Raw genomic sequence first — 23,752 nt, forward strand, 5'->3', positions numbered from 1 at the left:
GGAGTTTCCGTCTTTAATAAACTACGGCAGGTTGCGTTCACTGAACAGTAAGAATGATTAATAAATCCATATGAAACAGTCCCTTAAAAGTCACGTCACGGTTTCAGTTTTGGGCTTTGGCGCGTTTTGCACTCACACTACAAGCGTACCGCACCAAAGCCCAAGTGATCCGCGCTCAGGCACACCTCTTCCAACCGGGCCAGGGCCGGCCAAGTGAACCGTGCTTGAGCCCGATTCAGCGCACTCACACTTCTCAAACGATCCGGGAAACGTGCCTGGGCACGGTACGGATGGCATAGTGTGAGTACGCCCTTAAATACCTTGAGGTGAAACAGCGCATTCTCTCCGACTCCTCATTCATAAACAGTGGGACGAGCTGCTGAAGCATGAAGGAGAGAGGGCTTTACACTCCATCAGCCATAATCTTAGCTGTTGTATTGAAGTCGAGAGAATATAATAAAGTATAATAATTTAACAGTCCTGATATCTTTAATCTTTTTCTTTTGCAAAATTCCTGTCATTTCTCTTCTGCAAATTAGATTTTAAATCTGCTTGATTCTTTTAAAAGCGAAAGCAGCGCTAGTCAATTAGTGTTTTTCCATAAGACACACCTTTGTGAATGTTTTATTTCAAGTTTATAGACTTTAATGTACTTTTTAATCATTTTATTCTATTCAATGCAGCACTCGTTGGAACTTTCAGAGCAGCAGAAATGTTTTTGTAACCTTCCCCAGCCTTGTGCCTCCAGACAATTCCTTTGTCTTCATGCTTGGTTTGTGCTTTAACATGCACTGTTAACCCTGGGCCTTTATATAGACAGGACTATGCCTTTTCAGATCATGTCCAATCAGCTGAATAAACTTTAATATCAGTTTTAATTCTTCCAGATTTAAAAAGAGTACCCCAACAAAGACTGAAGACACAAATTAGAGGGTCTGATTATTATCGGTGCATTAATTCGGTGCATTTCTAATGTCAACACACTTCAAGACTCTCATTGTTGCACATTTCTGTTATGTTATTGGCTCTTAGATCTACATAAAGTAAAGAAAGTCCAGAGCTTATCATTGTTATTAATAAAAATATTATTACGATTCAATCTAATATCGCTTATCAGCCCAGCCCTGTTTCAAAGTTATGCTGATCAGCTGTCTATAAACTAACATCTGTGAGATCCTCTGATGAATCGCGGCTTTAAAGCACCCCAGTCTCCCTGTACCTGTGGTTACACTCAGTAAACAGCGATGAGTTTGGTGAACTGATGATGTTCACGGCCAAATCACAGTCATTTCTGTTGAGGATGTGAACACAAAGGCAAATCAATGACTAGTGTAGCTCATCTTTTCTGCTCACCTGTGAGTTCTGCTCCTGCAGCGTCCTCCTCTCCTCCTCCTCCACACTCCTCCTGCAGCTCTGGCAGATCCACAGCGGCACTTCGCCCAGCAGCGACTGCGACAGCGAGGGCACAGCGTCCGCCAGCGTCCGGCCCGGAGCGTCCCGCAGCAGCGCCTGAGAGAGCGCCGGCACCGCCTCCGCCAGTCTGGAGCCGTGAGCGGGCAGACCGTTTGCCCCGCCGGACCCCCAGTCCTTAAACTCACGGTGGCACAGCAGACAACAGGTGTGCATCGACTGCAGAGAGACACACAGCAAACACATCAGCATGTGTTTGCACTGTGAGGGAAATCGGAGCACCCAGAGGAAACCCCCGCCAACATGGGGAGAACATGCAAACTCAACACAGAAGTGACAACTGGCTCAGCCGGGACTTGAACCAGCGACCTTCTTGCTGTGAGGCCACAGTGAGTCACCGTGGCACCCACAACTGTTTTATAATAAATAAATATAAGTGCGTCTCTTAGTGATTTCTCCCTTGATTTTAATAGTGGACCATAGACATAGACAGCAAAGTTGAGGGTCCAAATGCAGTTTCTTTACCACTTAGTCAAGCAGGCAATGGTCAAAACAGGAGCAAACTGTTTTGGAGTAATGGGGGTAATCCAAAAGCACTGTCGACTCGTGGTCACAGGCAAAGAGGTCAATGCAGGTGGCAAACAGCATAAACAATTAAACAAGGCACGGATCAAAAGGCACGGATCAAAAGGCACAGCAAGGCTAGACAGGAATAACGCTTGATAATGCTACAGCTGAACAAGACTTAAGCTGTGGTCACACTGCACTTTTCTCCCATAGACTTATATTCATATTAGGGCTGGGCGATTTTACAGATTTTTTCGATTAATTCGCATTTACGTTTTACGACGATTTAATTTTGACATTTTTGAAAAAAATATTAATTTAATACATTATAATGGCACCCCCATTGGGTTCACTCTCTGTATGAAGCTGGAAGCACACCAGCAGCGCCGCACGGCGACGTGCAGCACCAAGCAGAGCCATGGATTTTAGAATTCTAAACAAGTTTCTACACACACACCGGCGGCGCCCAGCATGATTCACGAAGCAGTTCATATTTCAGCCGCGCCACAGAGGCCATCTGATTAGTTTCATGTTAAATATCATGCGAATGTGCACGTTTGGTGTGGCACGTTTTAAACTGTCATGTGCGCGCCGTGTCGCGGCACTTCTGATGCACGACCTGCTTGACTGTCTGTTAAAGCGTGAAGTCATGTAGGATTTTACTCGTTGCATTAGTCTGAGTCACGTCTGTGTGGATTGTCAAGACATTCCCTCTTCAAGCCGATAAACTCAATCTTAACATGTATTAAGGATGTAAAAGCCTGCCATGTGAAAAACCGCGCCGATCTTTTGGTTTGAACACGAGTAGAGGTGAGAGCCTGCAGCAGTGAAAGTGAAAGTAGCCGCCCACATGACGTCATTTAGCGGACCTAGTTGAAAACCAGACAGATCAGGCAGCATAATACAGAGAGTGGAGCAAAGCGCATGAAATGATCATTATTTAAAAGGGGGAAAAAAGAAAAATAGATTAAATATATTATTTTGTATTAGACACACATCTGGTGCTTGTATTTGCTCCTGCTATACGTCCACAACTCCACACATTGGGTTAAATTAAGCTTTACAGTCTCCATGTTCAGTCCTTTTCTTCCACTGTATCTTTTTAAGAAAAAGGCAGCAGCTTTACAACCTGACATTCAATCAGAAGACAAAGTCAAAGCCGAGCTGACAGCCAATCTTTCCTAGACTCAGCAAAACTTGCAATAAATACCTCTGAATTCCTGCAACTGCAATATTTACACAAATATTTCTTATTCAAATCTTCAGCAACGCTGTTCAACTCGTGAATTTGTTTTACATTTATTTACACCTTGACTGATTTTTGTATGGCATGGCCATTAACAATACAGTGTTCCTTAACCAGATGGGTTTTCAAGTCACTTTTAAAGAGAATGCTACTTCAGTCATGTTGTTGTAATGTTTTGAGAAGACTAGTAACACAATAAAAACAAAATCGAAATCGTGAATCGGTCAAACTTTATAAAAAACCTAGATTTTTTTTTTTGCCAAATCGCCCAGCCCTAATTCATATGTATGCAAATGAAGCACACCGGAAAGGCAAGCTCCTGCGGCAAGTTTTGCAGTTCGATGCATTGTAAATTTTAAGCTTGGTGATCTCTAACCTGCAAAATCACATCACGTGGCTGCGTAAGACCAAGCGAAGACAGCGTTTCTCTCTTTTTTCCAGCTGTGGTGGCAGGTCTTGTACACAAATCTACCAACTACCTGTGGCAGGCATGTCTAAACGGTCCTGGAGGGCCGGTGTCCTGCAAAGTTTAGTTCCAACCCCAATCAGACACACCTGTGCTAGCTAATCAAGCTCTTACTAGGCTTTGCCATCAATGCTTTTTCTTTCTGCCATGGTGATTGGTGACTTGAATCATTGTATTGGGAAATAATTCATCATTTTAAATTGAATATGATGATTTCATAGGACAGTTCATCTGCATAAATGAAAAGGTGTTTTCTGGAGAGTCTAACTGTATTCATGCACAGAAATTGAATAATTAAACATAAATAAAGAGCACTGCATTCTTCATCATGCAAATTAAATACAATCTTTGCTAAAACTACAATAGTTATTTCCTTATGCACAAATGCACTTAAAGTCTTTCAGTCACAGGCCTTAGAAATCCAGCAAACAAGCAAATTCAAGAGCGTTCACTCTATTAATAATATAAATTATTATTTGTACACTGCAATATTCAATGCTGAAGCAATATATCGTGCATCCCTATTTAACCGTTTTGAGTTAAGACTACTGCTGCAGATGTATTCACCAAAAATTCCTATCAACTTTCCAGATTAATCCTAGAAAAACTAACAACGATTCAACTGAAATTACACAGAGTACCTAAGCAAGATTGATCATTTGAATCATTTTGTGCAAGGAAACAAGCGCTGCAGGCATTCATAAACATCAGCTTGGTTATGTCTAAATCTCAATTAGTTCTAGATCATTAGAGATGATGTTCTGGTGCTTTGGAAGTTTATAAAAGCGCTTCACACAGAAAGCCTCACTATCAAGCGGATGACTGCCAGCGGGACAAGCTTTATACAGCAGAAACTCCATCAAGCCACAGAAATATGACTTTTTATGCACTGACAGAGAGCTTTTCTAACATCACAGTTATTATACATCAAGACTGAAGCTGCACAATATATCATTCAGCACTCACATCGCAGGATCTGCACTCATGTCGAGTTGGCAATGCATTACACCAAACCAGGAAACACAGTTGGGAAAACATAACTTGTGAGGTCTTTGCACAGTTTACCCTGATATAATAGTGTTGAGAGATCTGTTTTTAGTTTGATGTCAATGTCAATTTTATTTCTTTAACACTATTATACATAAGCAAAGCTTGACCAATGTGCTGAACAATACAAATCACTAGGGTTGGGTATCGTTAGGGTTTTTTTCTATACCAGTGCTAAATCGGAGAAATTAAAATGGTCGTGCCGAACTGAGTCTGGTTCTCTCAAGGTATTTTTTCTTCACTCTCCTATTGGTGAAGTTTTTTTTTCGCTCTCCGCTGTCGCCACTGGCTTGCATGGTTCAGGATTTGAAAAGCTACTCATCAATGGATTTGCTCTTCAGTGTTTGAACTCTCAATAATGATTTCAAACCACACTGAACTGAGCTAAACTGAAGTGAACTTAAACACTAAAAACTGAACTACCCTGATCCAGTTACTATGACCATTTATGTGAAGCTGCTTTGACTAAACCTACATTGTTAAAGCGCTATACAAATAAAGCTGAATTGAACTAAATTAAATCGATACTTTTAAAACAGTACCGGTGCCTGAACCGATACTTTTTAGCCACAAAATGAATCGACAAAAAAAAAAAAAATTGAAAGAAAATTTATATATATATATATATATATATATATATATATATATATATATATATATATATATATATATATATATATATATATATATATCTTTATAATTGAACCATATAAATATATATTTATAATACGTTAAAAGTAAACATCAATTCAGATTTTATTTATTTAAATTGCATTAATATATTTATTTTGATCATTTGTTTATTAGCATTGATGCAAGATTTGCATTATGCTACTAACATTACATTAGTTTACTACTAACCTGTGGAAAGGCTGTCATCAAAATCAGGGAGCACCTTTTTTTTCTGGGTTTGGGGCTTGTGACTACTTTTTCATGAACATCAGTGATCTAATGATTTGCCTTAATCTGAATGAGACAATAATATGATTCAGGTGTTTACATGAGCTGCTTTATTAATGCTACATTTAAGATTCCCAGTTACGTTACAGCACATAGATCCAATAACGTCACTGCGTGAAATGTTTCCTCCGCAGTTTATGTCTGTGGTCCTTTAAGATAATCAAAAATCACTGTTAACGTGGTAGACTCTTGATCAGAGTATTGTCTTAATCATATTCAAAAGTATTGGTGTCCATGTAAACGTACTTAGACAACGTGCCAGATAATGTCACAAGCTGTCAAAGACAGTCCGTTCCTCACCTTTAAGTTGATTCCATGAGCCCTCACATTTCATAGGTTTGTGTGTTTCCCCCTTACACGCAACTTTTGTAAAACATCTGCTGCATGTTGGTGTGTCAGAATCCTTGCTTGTAAAATATATAGCCATACTTTAGAATGCTTAGTTTAAGCAAACTAGATGAACGACGATCATGCGTACTGCGCGCTTTGCCTTCTATAAGCTACAATAACAAACGCCTGACATCGCTGACATCCATATCCCTCGAAGCTGTTTAGAATTAAACATTTAGAGATGGTGCGACACAACGCTTACTCAAGTGTGCTTTTAATTTACCCCTTTATGCTTCTTAAGGGCGTCGCACTGTGGATGCGCCGCGGCTCCACACACCAGACGTGCACATTCACATGATATGTAAAATGATGCTATTCAGATGGCGCTCTGTGGCATGGCAGAAATATTAACAGTCATGAGTCGTGGCAGCTGGGCGTCGCAGACAGCCGCTGACTTGCAAATTCTAAAATGCATGGCGCTGCACGTTGCCGAGCGGCGCTTCTGGTGTGCGACCTGCTTTACGTTCTTGTTGCAGCACCGAAATTCATATGCTGATTTGATCCGGTGCATACCGGTTTGGTACCCAACATTACAAATCACAAAGAGCAAGTATAAAATTATAGCTAAAACAAACAATTCTCACTGATAAAATGCCAAATCAAAAAGGTAAGTTTTCAACCTGGATTTACAAACAGACAGATATGATATAGACTTAATACAGACGGGCAGAGCATTCCACCAGCTACTGAGAAAGCCCTGTCACGCTTGCATTTCAGCCTCGACTTTGGGATGCATAACAGTCTCTGGTTAGAAGACCGAAGAGACCGACCAGGCTGATGTTCAGTCAACAGGTCTGACAGGTAGCTAGGACATTAAGGGCGTACTCACACTATGCCATCCGTACCGTGTCCAGGCCCGTTTCCCGGATCGTTTGAGAAGTGTGAGTGCGCTGAATCAGGCTCAAGCATGGTTCACTTGGCCGGCCCTGGCCCGGTTGGAAGAGGTGGGCCTGAGCGCAGTTCACTTGGGCTTTGGCGCGGTACGCTTGTAGTGTGAGTGCAAAACGCGCCAAAGCCCGAAACTAAAAGTGAGACGTGACTTTTAAGGGGCTGTTTGATATGGATTTATTAATCATTCTTACTGTTCAGTGAACGCAAACTGCCGTAGTTTATTAAAGACGAGAACTCCTCACAGCACGCCAGCTGCACCTTCAGCAGACCTCCTCATTCCTGCAGCACGAGAGCTTCATGATTGTTTATGAGCGCCAAAAGTGGCGGATCTGTACGGCGAAATATCTGACTGCGTGTCACCGCATCCCTAAGGACTGTTTGGCGAAATATCTGACTGCATGTCACTGAATAACAAATGACTGAAACGATATAACTAGAGAAATCTCCACTGTGCTGCTGAGTGAGAGAGCGCTTCTCACTGAACAGCGCAGCAGCGATGAGGCAAGCGTGCCGAGGCCCGATTGTATGTGAGTGCGGGCCGTCGGGGGAGACAAAATTGGTATGATGTGGTCATATTGTTTGTTACCGGTTAAAAGACTTCCAGCAGCATTTTGATCTAACTGTAGGCGGGATAGAGTTGTCTGACTGATCCCAAAATATTGTGAATTACAGTAGGCCAATCTTGAAGTAATGAAAGCATGAATTATGTTTTCAGAAGAAATTAGGTTTGACTGTTTTTAAAAGTCTAAGCCGAAAAAAGCAGGATTTGACCACTGCCTTAATCTGTTCATCAAATCTCAATGTGGGTTTAAGGCCTGTAATTAAGAGTTCAAGATAAACTAGGGCTGCATTGTATTTGAAAAATCCGATATTTTGGTTTTCCCGCAATATATACAGCTTATGAATAAAACTTCAGCAGATGATTTGAGTAGCTGCTTATGGAAATATGTCATTCATTTAGATCGACTGGGGTGAATTGCACGATATTGGAAAATAAAAACTGTCATTATAATTAGGGATGCTCGTATCAGGATTTTTGCAGCCGATACAGACTACCAATTCTTTGTCCTGGTGATCACCCATGGAAGCAATAGAGAGTACCGATTCAGATGCTTCAAGCTTTATGCATTAAGCACACTTCCACTCCAAGTATGATATTTAAGTGGAGATCTCTCTGCACCTCAAAAAATAAACTACGGATGTTGCATGTAATCCCTTAAACACGTCTCTTACAGCCATTAAGGTGAACATGTCAAAGCAAAGTTAAATCTGTATAAAAGGGCAAGTATACCAATTCAATAATGACTTTCTGATGAGTTGAACAGTATTCAGCAACAGAAATTAAATTATCACTGTGTAATATAATAATAACACTCGTTTTCATTGAGTAAATAATTATATAAATGTACAATTTAAGGTACAAACGTTTGATTTATTGTGCCCAAATGCATTAAATTAGCTTAAAATGCTTAGAATATTGTTTGGTGTAACTATGTTGTGAACTGGTTATTTATAATCACAACGTGACATTGCAGATTCTGCGATGTGACTATTGCACACTCGCACATTGCAATATCAATGCTAAAACCATATATTGTGCAGCCCTACAGCACATCATAAAATAAAATAAATCGCAAGCCTATATAAATAAGACAGAGCAAAAATAAAAGCTGAATAACAGCGCTTTATGGATTTCAGGAGGGTCCAACAGTATTCAAGTACAGAAATGAATCAGTCAAACGTTAATTAATGTTATCTTTTAAGCTTGTGACTATTGCGGATACACACATGGCAAATATCAATGCTTAAACTATATATTATTCAGCCTAACTTAAACCATTTAGTCAGATGAAGTGATAAAGTTTGTCACTTTAACAAGAAAGGATTGTGTATATTTATACAAGGAAGACTCTATGCAGTGTTATTTTACATCTGATTATTGAATTTCTGTACATCAATACTGATTAACTCCACTTTTCTATCTGTCCTATTGTTTATATATGTGCTTTAATTAGGCTATTGCATATATTTTATGCAGACGCACTCAACAAAATCCTCCCAATCAAAGTAAAATGATGAATTAATTACAAATAGAGTTACTTTAATCATCTTGTGATAATATCTCAATATAAATCACTGAAAAACTGTAATGCAAAGTCTATTTTTCCAATATTGTGCAGCACTAATCAATGCAACTATATTCCACTTAAAGCAAAACACCAATCACAAGAAAACCAGAGCAAAAGCACGGAGTTTAAGCAGTAGAATTAAACACTCGTGTGGTATTTCTGTATTAAGTGCACGGAGTGAGTAACATTAGCAGTGCTGGAACTGTTACTAGTCGCGTTAGCAGGTTGGTTAACCATGAACTGAATCTTCTAACCATACTGCAACTCTTGGCTTCATAATGGAGTCATTTCATGTGCACGAACGCTGTTATTATGTTAGATATCACAGTGGGAGTGTTTGGTGGTGTCTGCACGGCTACAGGAATTATTCAGCAGCAGAAAAGCCCCACACACGGTTAGCTAGCTTTGTGCTGCGCGGACTCGCTTAGCTTTCTTTGACCAGCTCGATCTGATCCATCAGTCTCGTGTAAAACACTCATGTGTAAGAAACTGCACCGTCTGAAGCTGCAAGAACACTCTGAGAACGACATGTTTATTTATTTTGCAGTACAGTTGCACAGATCGCCTGAGCTAGCGCTGCTCCGCCCGAAGAGAACGCGTAGTGATGGGAAATCCGAATCATTTACGCGAAACGGCTCTTTTGAACGGATCGGTTCAAAGAATCGAATCAAGAAGAGAGCCGGAGAATCATTTACGTCGGGATGTGATGGCGCCATCATGTGGTCACTGGCATCCCAGTGTAGCATATGCTGCACAATGCACACATTAGTTTTATGGCTACTTGGTGTTTGCATGTTGTTTGTACGTACATTTGTTGTGTGTACATTATTTTGTATGTTCTTTCAAGCATTAATTAATAATAAAAAACTTAGTTAAAAGCTCATGGTTAAGTATTAATGTGCACTTTTTTAAATTATGGAATTCAGCTTAACAAAAAATACTTTATGAGATAAAATGTATGACAATATTTTACATAATAATGAAGTCTTATTGAAATGTTGTTGTAATAAACTAATTTTATTTGTTTTGTTTCATAAAATTATGGAGGAAAATAACTTTAAATGTGTCTCTAGGTCAGGGGTTCCCAAACTTTTCAGCCCTTGACCCCCAAAATAACAATGCCAGTGACTCGTGACCCCCAATATCCTCTGAGGTGGTTATAAACACAGAAACCTTGCATGCAATGGCACATACACACACACCAATACACCCAAGTCTATTCTTCATTTATTTGTTTTTTATGTATGTCAGTGCTGTAAATGGGCCAGAAAGTTTAACCTGGTGTAATTAAATCAATCTGCTGCGTCTGCACTATTGCTGTCTTTAATATAATGCAATTACCCCAGGGGTCGCAATCCAATAGAACTAGTAACTATAAGCTACTATAGTAACTATGTACAGTAGAGTAACTATAAACGACTGTTTATCTTTTCAGTAGGTTATGGATAAACTATGCTAATTGGTTTAATAAAAATAAATAGATTTTTGGAAATCACCAGGCAACCCCACTTAATTGTCCCACGACCCCTTAGGGCAGGGGTGTCAAACTCAATTCCTGGAGGGCCGAAGCCCTGCACAGTTTAGTTCCAACCCTGCTCCAACACACTTACCTGTAGGTTTCAAATAAGCCTGAAGGACTCAATTAGTTTGATCAGGTGTGTTTAATTAGGGTTGGAACTAAACTGTGCAGAGCTGAGGCCCTCCAGGAACTGAGTTTGACACCTGTGCCTTAGGGGGTCCCGACCCCCACTTTGAGAACCACTGCTCAAGGTAACTGGATTGAAAATAATAATAAATACTTTCATTACTGTGAATAAAAATCTAATTTAATCCACCAAATACTGATTTCTAAACTCAGGTTAAAATGGTTATTATGCTGTTATCTAAGCTTGTTTATTATATTGACCAACTGAATCTGTGTTGTGTTCATTTACAGTTATGTGTTTGAGCAAACTATGTTCTGTTCAGAATCCCCCAGCATTCATGTCTTTAGAAAGCGTGTGAAGACGCAGCTTTTTAAAATTGCATATGAATATAACTGTATGTGAAGTGCATGCATTTTATGCATACAGCTGACGTCAGAATTATTCACCCCCTTTTGGATTTTTGTTTATTTTTTAAATGTTTCCAAAATGATGTTTAACAGAGCAAGGAAATTTTCACAGTATGTCTGATAATATTTTTTTTGGAGAAAGTCTGATTTGTTTTATTTCGGCTAGAATGAAAGCAGTTTTTAATAAAAAAAAAAATAATAATTAAGGTTGAAATTATTAGCCTCTTTAAGCTAATTTTTTCCAATAGTCTAAAGAAAAACTATCGTATTACAATAACTTGTCTAATTATCAAACCTGCCTGCCTAGGTGACCTAACAAATCTAGTTAAGCCTTTAAATGTCACTTTAAGCTGTATAGAAGTGCAGGGTTCAATGTGAAGGATTGTTTCTACTGGCCCGATTGGATTCAGATTTTTACTTGCCCTGCTAAAGTTTTTACTGGCCCCACCAAAAAAAACAAACAAAAAAAAAAAAAAACAAGTGAATTGCTATTTCTTAGCTACATTTTTTAAATAATGTGTCAAAAATATTGTTTGTGAATCTAGAATTGAAATATTTTAGAAATATAAAAATCTTTAGCAGTAAAATATAGTAGTATGGAAAATGTGCAGGTATTCTATTGCAAAACAAAAGGAGACTGACTTTAAAGTGACTGCAAACTATGCAAACTATCCGTCTTCATTTTTGTATTGTATTGTATCTATGTAAACAGACGTTTACTTTTAGCCTTATTTCATTTGATTTTGCCGTCATGTTGCCGTCTCTTTGCATTATTGGTTTTTACCAGCTCTTGGAAAAAAATAACGTGCTCACAACATCCAATCAGATAAGAGGAAACGAAAAATAATATGGTGTTTACGACTTCACAAAGAAGGTAGCATTCAAAGACTGTATTTGCACGAAATTGACAAACAATAGCAGGCAAAATAAAATTTAGTGACCCAATTGGGCCAGTAACGATTCTGTCTACCGTCCCGAGCATCCATCACACTGGCCCCGGGCCATCGGGCAGTCCTTACTGTTGAGCACTGGAAGTGTCTTGAAAAATATCTAGTCTAATATTATTTACTGTCATCATGGCAAAGAGAAAATAAATCTGGTATTAGAATGAAGTTATTTAAACTATTGTATTTATAAAATGTGTTGAAAAAAAATAAATAAATAAAAAATAAACAGGGGGGCGAATAATTCTGACTTCAACTGTATATGAAGAGTCCAGATGGAAAAACCTCTAAATGCCACCCAAACGGTTCTCCTAAAATGACCATTTTTGTCAGCCTCTTATGTTTATGTTAGTTATTTCACTTTAAAGGCAATGTAAATAACTTATTTGCCATTATAAAATAAAATTACTGAGCCTACACACAGGAGAAAATATCAAATGGCTTTGAGAGGTTTTTGCATCTAAACTCTTCATTGTGTAGGTGCAGTATGCATGTACAGTGTGTGCATGTAAATGTATATGGACTATTGTGTGTGTGACTGCAGATACATGCATATGTGTGTACATTAGGGATGTCCAGACTCGATCCTGGAGGGCCGGTGTCCTGCAAAGTTAAGTTCCAACCTTAATCAGACACACCTGGGCTAGCTAATCAAGCTCTGATTAGGCTTTTTAGAAACATTTTGCAGGTGTGTTGAGGCAAGCTGGAGCTAAAAATCTGCAGGACGCCAGCCCTCCAGGGCCGAGTTTGGACACCCCTTGTGTACATGTATGCTTTTATCTGAGTATATATTTGTCGTTTATTTTGCTTCATTTGTCTATACATTTGCTTTTTTGGTTTATTTGGTAATGCTTGTTTGTTTGTTGTTTGTGAAGCGCTTTGAGTTGTGTGTATGTAGGAAAAGTGCTATACAAATAAAATGTATTATTATTTGTATTATTATTATGCAACTACTAATGATAATTCTACCCAATTATCAATAAAAAGTTGAATTTTAGATCATTCATCAAAAAAAGACCAGTTTCAGACATACTAATCTATATCTGACAACACAATACCAACTTTCAATAAGATTTAAAATTAATTATTAGTGGAATAACCTTGATTTTTTCAATCACAACAAATGAAAACGTCACAATCTGAAGCAATGTCATTTTTATTTTACAAATTTTATTTAAATTCAGTTGATCTTTATTTCACTAGCGCATTTAATACTGTTACTATAGTAATGCTATTGAAAATAATACTGTGAAAGTAAATAATGCAGGGTTCAATGCAAAGGATTTTTTCTACTAGTCCTATCGGGCTAATGGTTCAGATTTGTACTTGCCCTGCCAAAATTTTCACTGGCCCCATCAAAAAAATAAATAAAAAAAATAAAAATAAAAAAAGACAAGTTAATAGTTATTTTTAAGCCAAATATTTTGAATAATGTGTCAAAAATAACGTCTGTGAATTTAAAATTTCAATATTTAAAAATTTTTAATAAATGAGCAAAATTTAGTGCTATGCGGGGGCGGTGCTAGGGTCAAAAGGGATAAGGGGCTTACCAACACCCCCCCGATTAGCTATTTTATTTTACCAAAACTACAAACATTTTATACTATGAAAACAAATATTAAGCTTCATCAGTAGTTAGAACTATTCAGTTTGGCGAAACAGTTGTATTATTACCTCATTAGCATCAGCTCCTCAAAATAATGAATGGGATTTTGTTTAACATCATGTGACAACAGTGCCACTGCCACCTGCCGGTAGAAACAGGTACTGCTGAATAGCTGACTAATTACATGACACAAACGTGGCGTTAAGTGGAGCGTGTAATGTATGTGCTAATTTTAAGGACGTCGATATCAAAATAAATGTTATACAACCTGTTTTTATTTAAGTGCAACATATTGCAAAAGATCAGGGGCTTTTGACAATACATCAGGGGCTTAAGCCCCCAAAGCCCCCCCTCGCAACGCCACTGGTGCTATGCAAACAAAAAGTTTATTATAAAAAAAATTAACAAAAGGTGGCTGGCAGACAAATTGTGCAAAACAAAAAAATAAAAAATAAATAAATAATAATCGCTTCATTTTTTTCGTTGTGTTCTCATGTAAATGTCAGCTTTTATATATATATCGTTATCTGCTATAAAAAGTCTATTACGTTACAAAAAATAAATGTATGGTTTGCATCAAACACAAATGAAGCATTGCAGTAAGAAATGTTTATTTTGCACTATTGTTTTCATATGCATGTCAACTTAATAAATAATATTTCTGCTACAAAATAAACGAAAGACTATGATAATTCAGTCAATTTATGCATTTATGCATTGAATCAATTCAATTCAATCACTCTTTAAAAGTTTTGATTTTGTTTTGTGTGATTGTACATGCTCAGTCTCGTTATGAGCTGATCTTCATTTTTTCTGTGTTTGTGGAATAAAGCAGGCGAGTCAACACACTCAATATATGAGCAGGCAGAGCAGGATTCTCACGATGACCACCGGCGAAATACCGCTTTTTGTTATGAGCAGCAGTTTCAGTGTAAACTTAGTAAAGGCGAGCTTCTTTGGCTATGATGTGTACTAGATTTTACATTTAGCGAACATCTGCGCTGAACACGCTGTGAATGCAATGCATCGAGATTCGGGCACCTTCTTCAAAAACACTCGATTGATCTCAGCTGGCGGATCAACAATCACCACATGTCATGATCGCTCTCATCTGCGCCATTATTTGTAACTTTAGGTGGGTTTGCAAACCTGTGTACTTTTCACTCTTCAGCCGTTTGCATTTCCCGCAATCACAAAAGCTCCCTGACAGCGTAAAGCCTTGAGTGATTGACAGTTACCAAAATAGCGGCGGGGAAGAGCGATTTAGCACGTTTTTAGCAAAAAAATCAAACAGGTTGCACTACAGCCATTATATGCAGTCGCACAAATGTTCCCAAATATATCATGAGGTCGCATTGATTACATTTCGGATTAATATGTTAGCAAAAAGTTCGCAATTTCGAGCCCTGTATATATATATATATATATATATATATATATATATATATATATATATATATATATATATATATATATATATATATATATTAGGGTTGGGCATCTAAGCTATAATGCCGATCCGATACACATCTCGATACAAAGAATACGATCCGATATATTAGCGATACATTTGTGACATTGCGATGCAACACGATACGATTCACACCCATATCACGATACAATGCGATAATTCAGCACTAACTTATTAGATCAAGTTTATGAGATGATGTGAAGGAGGATGCTGTGCCATTGAATGAGTTTGATTATTTATTAACCAAGTAAAACCAAGACTTTTTTTACAAACTGGCTTTTCTCTCAGAGCCAGAGTGTCAGTTTACAGTAGAGAGCCATTTTAGAACCTATAGCACATATTATTTATATATATACATATTATTTAAGTATTTTCAAGATAAAAAAAATATATATATTTGCACTCTTTCAACATTAGGGTTTACCATTGCACAACAAGAATTGTGATATAACTTTTCAACTATGAAAACAAGTTTTACAAAGATATTTTGCCACTGAATATTCAAAACTTAAGGTGGTGAACTAGCAGTGTTATGCTGCTTTGAAACATCACTGTCACTGTAAACAACAGGCTAATAAAAATATAATTAAATACAAATTAACAGGAGGAGGTGTTTAAAACCTTCGTTCTCCGTGACACTAGGCTGAATATCTTTGCAGATGAACAATGCAGCAACATCCGTTATTGGCGTAGAGCGCACAAAACTGTTGCGCATGGAGAAAACTTTCAATGCTTTTCTCACCACTTTTGGAGCTGGTAGCTACAGTTGAAGCAGAGCAGGAAGCCGGGGATGCAGGAACACTGGAAGATGCTTCCACAACAACACCGTGGCGCTGCTCAAGTGAGATTTCAGATTAGTCGTACTGCCCACGTATTTTACAGATGCGCGGCACATTTTGCAAATTGCATCTGTCCTGTCAAGTCGTCCATCCTTAAATCTAAAATGTTGCCATACTTTAGATTTAAAACTCAGTGAGGAATAAAATGTTTGTTTTGCTTCTCGCGCTTTCTGAGGGCGCACCACTAGCTTCATCCGCACACCTGATACACTGAGTTGTAGTGTAAGTGTACACATCCGCAAATCCGTTGCTAAGGCTTACTTTATGTAGGTCGATTAAATTATGCGCCAAAAACAGGTTGACAACACTTGTTAATAAATAAAAAATACATTCTATATTAAAAATATAAGCTGTATCTTGGAAAAACCGATGCATCTCGCAAAAACCGATGCATCTCGATTTGCTTCCAAAATTTCATTCATCCTCTGCTGCTCTACAGATGCACTCGCATCGTGCACGCGCATGACCGCGTATCGATACATATCGGTTAATCTTCGGTTGTCACAACTGTTTCATAATATAATAAGCGGCCGTTGCTTTAGGTTGCGTTGGGCAGCATGGACGACAACTGTACAACATTTACTCGTCATCAATGAATCAGTTTTGATTTCAACAGAGCGTTCGCGTCTCGTTGATCAACGGTCGAGGAGACGCGAGTATTGTTTTTAAATTAGACATCAGTGGTCATTTCTGTAGTCCTGTTGTGTCAAGCACTGATCTGTCCTCTCTTGCTCACTGCCTATTTTGACGTGTAGCTGCTGAGGATCCATCTCTGAAACTGGATTCTCTGTTGGAATTGTTTCTTCCTCTGACTGCTTTCTCCGTACCAACAACTATGTCTGGTCTTCGGCTGCACTCCCCGGTCTGCTGTATTCTCCAGTCCAGAGCTTCGATGCCCAGTGTCTGCATTTTAATTCGTTTTCTTGTTTACTTCTCTTGTTTACTTTACTTTCTCAATTGACATTTTAATTTAGCCTATAGTTTAACTATAGTTAATTATTTGATATAATCTAAACATTTTATACTGTTTGCTTATAACTTGATGTGTAGTACTGTATGTATTAAACGTGAAATGCATAATAAAAAAAATTTGATTATATACATTTGTGTGGCATTTTTACACTTAAAAGTTCATATATGCAGTTATTTTAATAAAAAGGACAAATGAATGAACTATTTAACATTAAGCAATACTAGAAAATTATTACTGCTTATCCTGTATTGTAGGCAGTATAAATAAACTGCCACGAAAAAACAAACATTAATGCATGTAGTAAGAACGTCGTCTCACGGTTGCTTAATGTCACACGACAACGTTGCTACAGCCTTCTCACATCTTACATTTCTATGCTGTGACAATGTAGCGAGCACGTAGGTGGCAACGTTGCCTTTGTTAAAACGTTGTACAGACATTGCTACAATGTAGATGTGTTTGTTGGGGTGACATGAACAATTTAAACTGAGCTTTGGCGCATTGGCTGGTGCTGAGTGTCGTGTCATGCTAACACAATTATGCAGTGTTTTTAACCACCCAATGCTTATTTTATGTTTTAGACATGTAAATACACACACGTACTAGAAAAACAATACATTTAGAGATTGTAGGACACACGAGAAAGTCTATGGAAGTCTAACAATCCATTCAAATATAATTTGCCAATTTGACATATCAGATACACGTAGTGAAAGTAACTATAAAGTTCAATCTATACTTCTTTAAGTTCAGCAGACACTTGCTTGCATGCATTTTGGGAGTAACTGATGAATTTATGTGCTGAATCTTGCGTGTTCTGCTTTTATGAATGAGACAAACGACTGTGGGTCACTTGACAATGTTGTAAAATAATGATCGCTATACAAAACTGACTCCTGGTTCCAGATAGAATCTTTTAAACTCATCGGTAAAAGAGTTAATAACAGGAGTAAAGCAGCGGTGGTAGAGTTACACACGTTTTTATTTACTCGCCTTTTTTTAGATCATTAATTTCTCCATCTGTTGTCATGTATAGCTGCACTGCAAAAAAAGCGTTTCTTAGTCATTTTGTGTCGTTTCCAGTCAAAATATCAAAAAAATCTTAAATTAAGAAGATAAAAAAAAAATGGCATGAAAAAATTAAGTGATGCTTAACTTCTGTTTGAGATTATATATCATTCAGATTATTTTTCTTACCCCATTGGCAGATAATATAGCTTGTTTTAAGCAAACGATCACTTAAATTTCAGGTTTTTTTTTTCAGAAAACAAGACGTAATTTCTTGTGCCATTTCATGTGTCTTGTTTTACGATTTTTTTTTAAATATTTGAATTGAAAACAGGACAAAACTACTATAAGTTTATTATTATTATTATTAGTATGATCATAACAGCTCATGGATGTTCAAGGACAACATGTTTGTGAACTCTCTAAAGTTTTGTTTTTGGTTGGAAATTAATGCTATTCTTTTTTTTAAATCTGATTCATCAATTAATCAAAGAAAAAAGTAATCGACAGGTTAATCAGTTATTAAAATAATCAGTAGCTGCAGCCCTACTATATACCTAACAAAGATTAACTATTTTTCTAATACAATGAAGGCTATACAGTGTTATTTTACGTTTACATTTAGTCATTTTGCAGACGCTTTTATCCAAAGCGACTAACAAATGAGGACAAGGAAGCAATTTACACAACTATAAGAGCAACAATGAATGAGTGCTGTAGGCAAGTTTCAGGTGTGTAAAGTGTAAGAAGCAAAGCTTAAATTGGATAACATTAACATTTTAAGTTACCTCAGCACTGTTAGAATATCCAGAACACCATAAAGAACTGTCTATTTCATTTGTTTATTTGCCCCATTGTATTCATTTATGCAAGTTATTTCATCATAACTATTTACAGAATTATCACATTACATTATTAATACTTTCCAAATGGAGTTGTTTGAATCATCTTATGAAATTACCTTAACATCACAACATATATCGCAGAAAAAAACTAAACATTGCAATGTCAGCTTTTTCCAATATCGTGCAGCCGTGATATACGTCTTAAATTCTGCTAAGATCCAGACAGAAACAGACCGATACTGCGTTTGTATTGGTTGTAAGAGCCGATTCACTCGAGGATCCGACTCCTAAGAACGAGTCATCAATGAATCGAACGTCGCTAATCAGACGCTACAAAACGCGAAATAAGCGCGAAAACACAAATAACCGCACGTGCGCGAGTATGAGATGAATCTCCCGGCAAAACGACTGCAGATCTCGCCGGTAAAACGGCTGTACGACCCTGTATGACGGGTTAGCATTAGCCCGTACCTGACTGGTCCTGGCCGCTCCTGCGTCTCCTCCACCGGTCGCCGCGGCTCCCGCTACCGCATCGCCGGGCTTCTTCGACAGGCTCTGCTGCTGCTGTACCGACACCGAATCCTTGGCTCCTGTGCCCTGCTGCTTGCTCTTCTTCCTCGCCATCGCTATAGTCCGTGTGCCCGTCGGCTGCGCTCCGGGTTTAGCGTAAAAACACAGTTTCGGTTCTTGTGGCAGTGCTCTCCTCAAGCAAGACAACAGTCAATATGGCGGAGCAGCGACGCGCATGCGCAGACGAGTTCAGGGGTCACGCGCACTGATGGCAATGGCTTCACAGATCCTCAGCAGTGGAGACTCCATGTTTACTGAGGGCATCAGTAGAGTACAGTAGAAACATCAACACTGTAAACACGTGCAGAGTACAGTCGCGCAGACACTAGTATTGCAGCGCAGTGGCTTAGAATACACGTGCAGAGTACAGTCGGTCGGAGTAGAGGAGAAGCAGCAACACTGTAAACATTACAGTAGCTCAGACAACACGTGTGGAAAACAGGTACTGTTACTGTAGTCAACACGTGTAGTCTGAGCTACTGTACTGTTCTACTGTAGTTTGAGCGACTGTACTTGCACATTTACAGTGTTGATGTTTCTACTGTAGTCTGTGTGACTGTGCTCTGTTTGGTTGGTTTCTACTGTAGCCCAAGGGACTGCACTCTGCACATTTACAGTGATGTTTCTACTGTAGTCTGACAGTAATTGTGGATTTACAGTGTTGGTTTCTAATGTAGTCTGACTGTAGACTACTTGTGGATTTAGTGTTAGTTTTTACTGTAGTCTGACTGTATTTGTGGATTAAGTGTTTGTTTTTACTGTAGTCTGACTGTATTTGTGGATTAAGTGTTTGTTTTTACTGTAGTCTGACTGTATTTGTGGATTTAATATTTGTTTATTTTGTAGTCTGACAGTAATTGTGGATTTACATTGTTGATGTTTCTACTGTAGTCTGTGCTTGTGGATTTGGTGCTGTTTCTATTATAGACTGAATGATTGTACTTGTGCACGTATAGTGTTTGAATCTAGTGTAGTCTGACTGTAGTCTACTTGTGGATTTACATTGTTGGTTTCTACTGTAGTCTGACTGTAGCCTACTTGTGGATTTACATTGTTGGTTTCTACTGTAGTCTGACTGTATTTGTGGATTTACATTGTTGTTTCTACTGTAGTCTGACTGTAGCCTACTTGTGGATTTACATTGTTGGTTTTTATTGTAGTCTGACTGTAGTCTACTTGTGGATTTACATTGTTTGTTTCTTTTGTAGTCTGACTGTAGCGTACTTGTGGATTTACATTGTTTGTTTCTTTTGTAGTCTGACTGTAGCATACTTGTGGATTTACATTGTTGGTTTCTACTGTAGTCTGACTGTAGTTTACTTGTGGATTTACATTGTTTCTTTTGTAGTCTGACTGTAGCATACTTGTGGATTTACATTGTTGGTTTTTATTGTAGTCTGACTGTAGCCTACTTGTGGATTTGTTGGTTTCTACTGTAGTCTGACTGTAATCTACTTGTGGATTTACATTGTTGGTTTCTTTTGTAGTCTGACTGTAGCCTACTTGTGGATTTACATTGTTGGTTTTTATTGTAGTCTGACTGTAGCATACTTGTGGATTTACATTGTTGGTTTCTTTTGTAGTCTGACTGTAGCATACTTGTGGATTTACATTGTTGGTTTTTATTGTAGTCTGACTGTAGCCTACTTGTGGATTTACATTGTTGGTTTCTACTGTAGTCTGACTGTATTTGTGGATTTACATTGTTGGTTTCTTTTGTAGTCTGACTGTAGCATACTTGTGGATTTACATTGTTGGTTTCTTTTGTAGTCTGACTGTAGTCTACTTGTGGATTTACATTGTTGGTTTTTATTGTAGTCTGACTGTAGCCTACTTGTGGATTTACATTGTTGGTTTCTACTGTAGTCTGACTGTATTTGTGGATTTACATTGTTGGTTTCTATTGTAGTCTAATTGTAGCCTACTTGTGCATTTAGTGTTGGTTTTTACGGTAGTCTGACTGTATTTGTAGATTCAGTGTTTGTTTATATTGTAGTCTGACTGTATTTGTGTATTCAGTGTTTATGTTTATACTGTAGTCTGAGTGATTGTACTTGTGCATTTATAGTGTTTTATACTTTAGTCTGGCTGTGAATTTTCAGTGTTGATGTTTCTACTGTAGTCTGACTGTATTTGTGGATTTACAGTGTTTGTCTCTTCTGTAATCTGATTTTAGCCTACCTGTGGATTTACATTGTTTCTTTTGTAGTCTGACTGTAGCATACTTGTGGATTTACATTGTTGGTTTTTATTGTAGTCTGACTGTAGCCTACTTGTGGATTTGTTGGTTTCTACTGTAGTCTGACTGTAATCTACTTGTGGATTTACATTGTTGGTTTCTTTTGTAGTCTGACTGTAGCCTACTTGTGGATTTACATTGTTGGTTTTTATTGTAGTCTGACTGTAGCATACTTGTGGATTTACATTGTTGGTTTCTTTTGTAGTCTGACTGTAGCATACTTGTGGATTTACATTGTTGGTTTTTATTGTAGTCTGACTGTAGCCTACTTGTGGATTTACATTGTTGGTTTCTACTGTAGTCTGACTGTATTTGTGGATTTACATTGTTGGTTTCTTTTGTAGTCTGACTGTAGCATACTTGTGGATTTACATTGTTGGTTTCTTTTGTAGTCTGACTGTAGTCTACTTGTGGATTTACATTGTTGGTTTTTATTGTAGTCTGACTGTAGCCTACTTGTGGATTTACATTGTTGGTTTCTACTGTAGTCTGACTGTATTTGTGGATTTACATTGTTGGTTTCTATTGTAGTCTAATTGTAGCCTACTTGTGCATTTAGTGTTGGTTTTTACGGTAGTCTGACTGTATTTGTAGATTCAGTGTTTGTTTATATTGTAGTCTGACTGTATTTGTGTATTCAGTGTTTATGTTTATACTGTAGTCTGAGTGATTGTACTTGTGCATTTATAGTGTTTTATACTTTAGTCTGGCTGTGAATTTTCAGTGTTGATGTTTCTACTGTAGTCTGACTGTATTTGTGGATTTACAGTGTTTGTCTCTTCTGTAATCTGATTTTAGCCTACCTGTGGATTTACATTGTTAGTTTCTATTGTAGTCTGACTGTAGCCTACTTAAAATGTTTGTTTCTATTGTAGTCTGTAATTGTGGATTTACAAGTGTTGTTTTTTCTACTGTAGTCTGAATGATTGTACCTGTGCATTTATAGTGTTTGTTTATACTGTAGTCTGGCTGTGAATTTACAGTGTTGTTTTTTTTTCTGTAGTCTGACTGTACTTGTGGATTTATTGTTTATGTTTCTACTGTAGTCTAAGCGATTGTACTTTTGCATTTATAGTGTTTGTTTTTATTATAGTCTGACTGTAGCCTACTTGTGGATTTACACTGCTGGTTTCCTCTGTAGTCTGACTGTAGCCTACTTGTTTACAGTGCTTTTATTGTAGTTTGACTGTATTTGTGGATTTGCAGTGTTGATGTTTCTACTGTAGTCTAAGTGATTGTACTTGTTCATTTGTATAATTTGTTTTTATGGTTGTCTGATTGTTTTTGTGACTATACTCTGCATTAAGTGTTAATGTTTCTATTGTATCTGTATTTGTGCATTTACAGTGTGGACGTTTCTATTGTAGTTTGACTGTATTCGTGGATTTACGGTGTGGATGTTCCTACAGCCCACAGTCCACAGAGTGACTGTACTAGGTTTACAGTATTGTTAGCACTGTAGTCTGAGCATCTAAACTTGTTTAGTGCTAATGTTTATATATATGTATATATATATATGTATATATATATATATATATATATATATATATATATATATATATATATATATATATATATATATATATATATATATATATAGTTGAAACCAGAAGTTTACATACACTGTATATAACCATTGCACATAACCATTTAAAAAAAAGTCAGGTGTTATTGTGACTAAGTTAGGATTGTGTTTCTGTTCTGCTTAATAGCAGAATAATGAGAGAGATGTGTTTAGAGAAATTGTTATAACTCTTCTTGAAAGTCAAGTTTACACACAATAAGATTATTCTGCCTCTGGAAAAGCTCAGATGATGATGTCGAGGTTTTGGAGGTTTCTGATTGGCTAATTGACAACATTTGAGTTAATGTGAGGCACAACTGTAGAATAGTGTTGAAGGAAAAGCTCAAACACACTGCTTCCTTGTGTGACAACATGAGAAAATCAACAAGCCAGAATCAACAACAAAGCCAGATTAAAATGAACTAAATGACACTGGAGAAAAGATTTACTACAGATTGTTTCTACTGTAATCTGTGGCTGTTCTTTGATTTTACAGTGTTGTTTATAAGGTAGATGTTATTAATTTACTCTGCA

At 37.5% G+C, this 23,752-nt stretch overlaps 1 protein-coding gene across 2 annotated transcripts in view; it reads right to left on the bottom strand.

Annotated features, from left to right (window-relative positions):
- The window catches only part of fam193b (family with sequence similarity 193 member B), a 44,033-nt gene extending 24,461 nt beyond the window's left edge, over positions 1–19,572 (bottom strand). For both annotated transcript variants that reach the window (XR_015507861.1, XM_087282017.1), the window contains exons 1-2: positions 19,317–19,572; positions 1,354–1,629 (exon numbers count right to left, since the gene is read on the bottom strand). Coding sequence is in view for 1 of the 2 variants with exons in the window: in XM_087282017.1 (XP_087138143.1) it covers positions 1,354–1,629; positions 19,317–19,469 (429 nt within the window). In the remaining variant the exon portion in view is untranslated. The remainder of the gene's footprint in view (positions 1–1,353; positions 1,630–19,316) is intronic.
- Between the last annotated feature and the right edge of the window lie 4,180 nt (positions 19,573–23,752).

This window comes from Danio rerio, chromosome 14 (genome assembly GCF_052040795.2).
Source record: "Danio rerio strain M-AB ecotype USA chromosome 14, GRCz13ab, whole genome shotgun sequence".
NCBI lineage: Eukaryota > Metazoa > Chordata > Actinopteri > Cypriniformes > Danionidae > Danio > Danio rerio.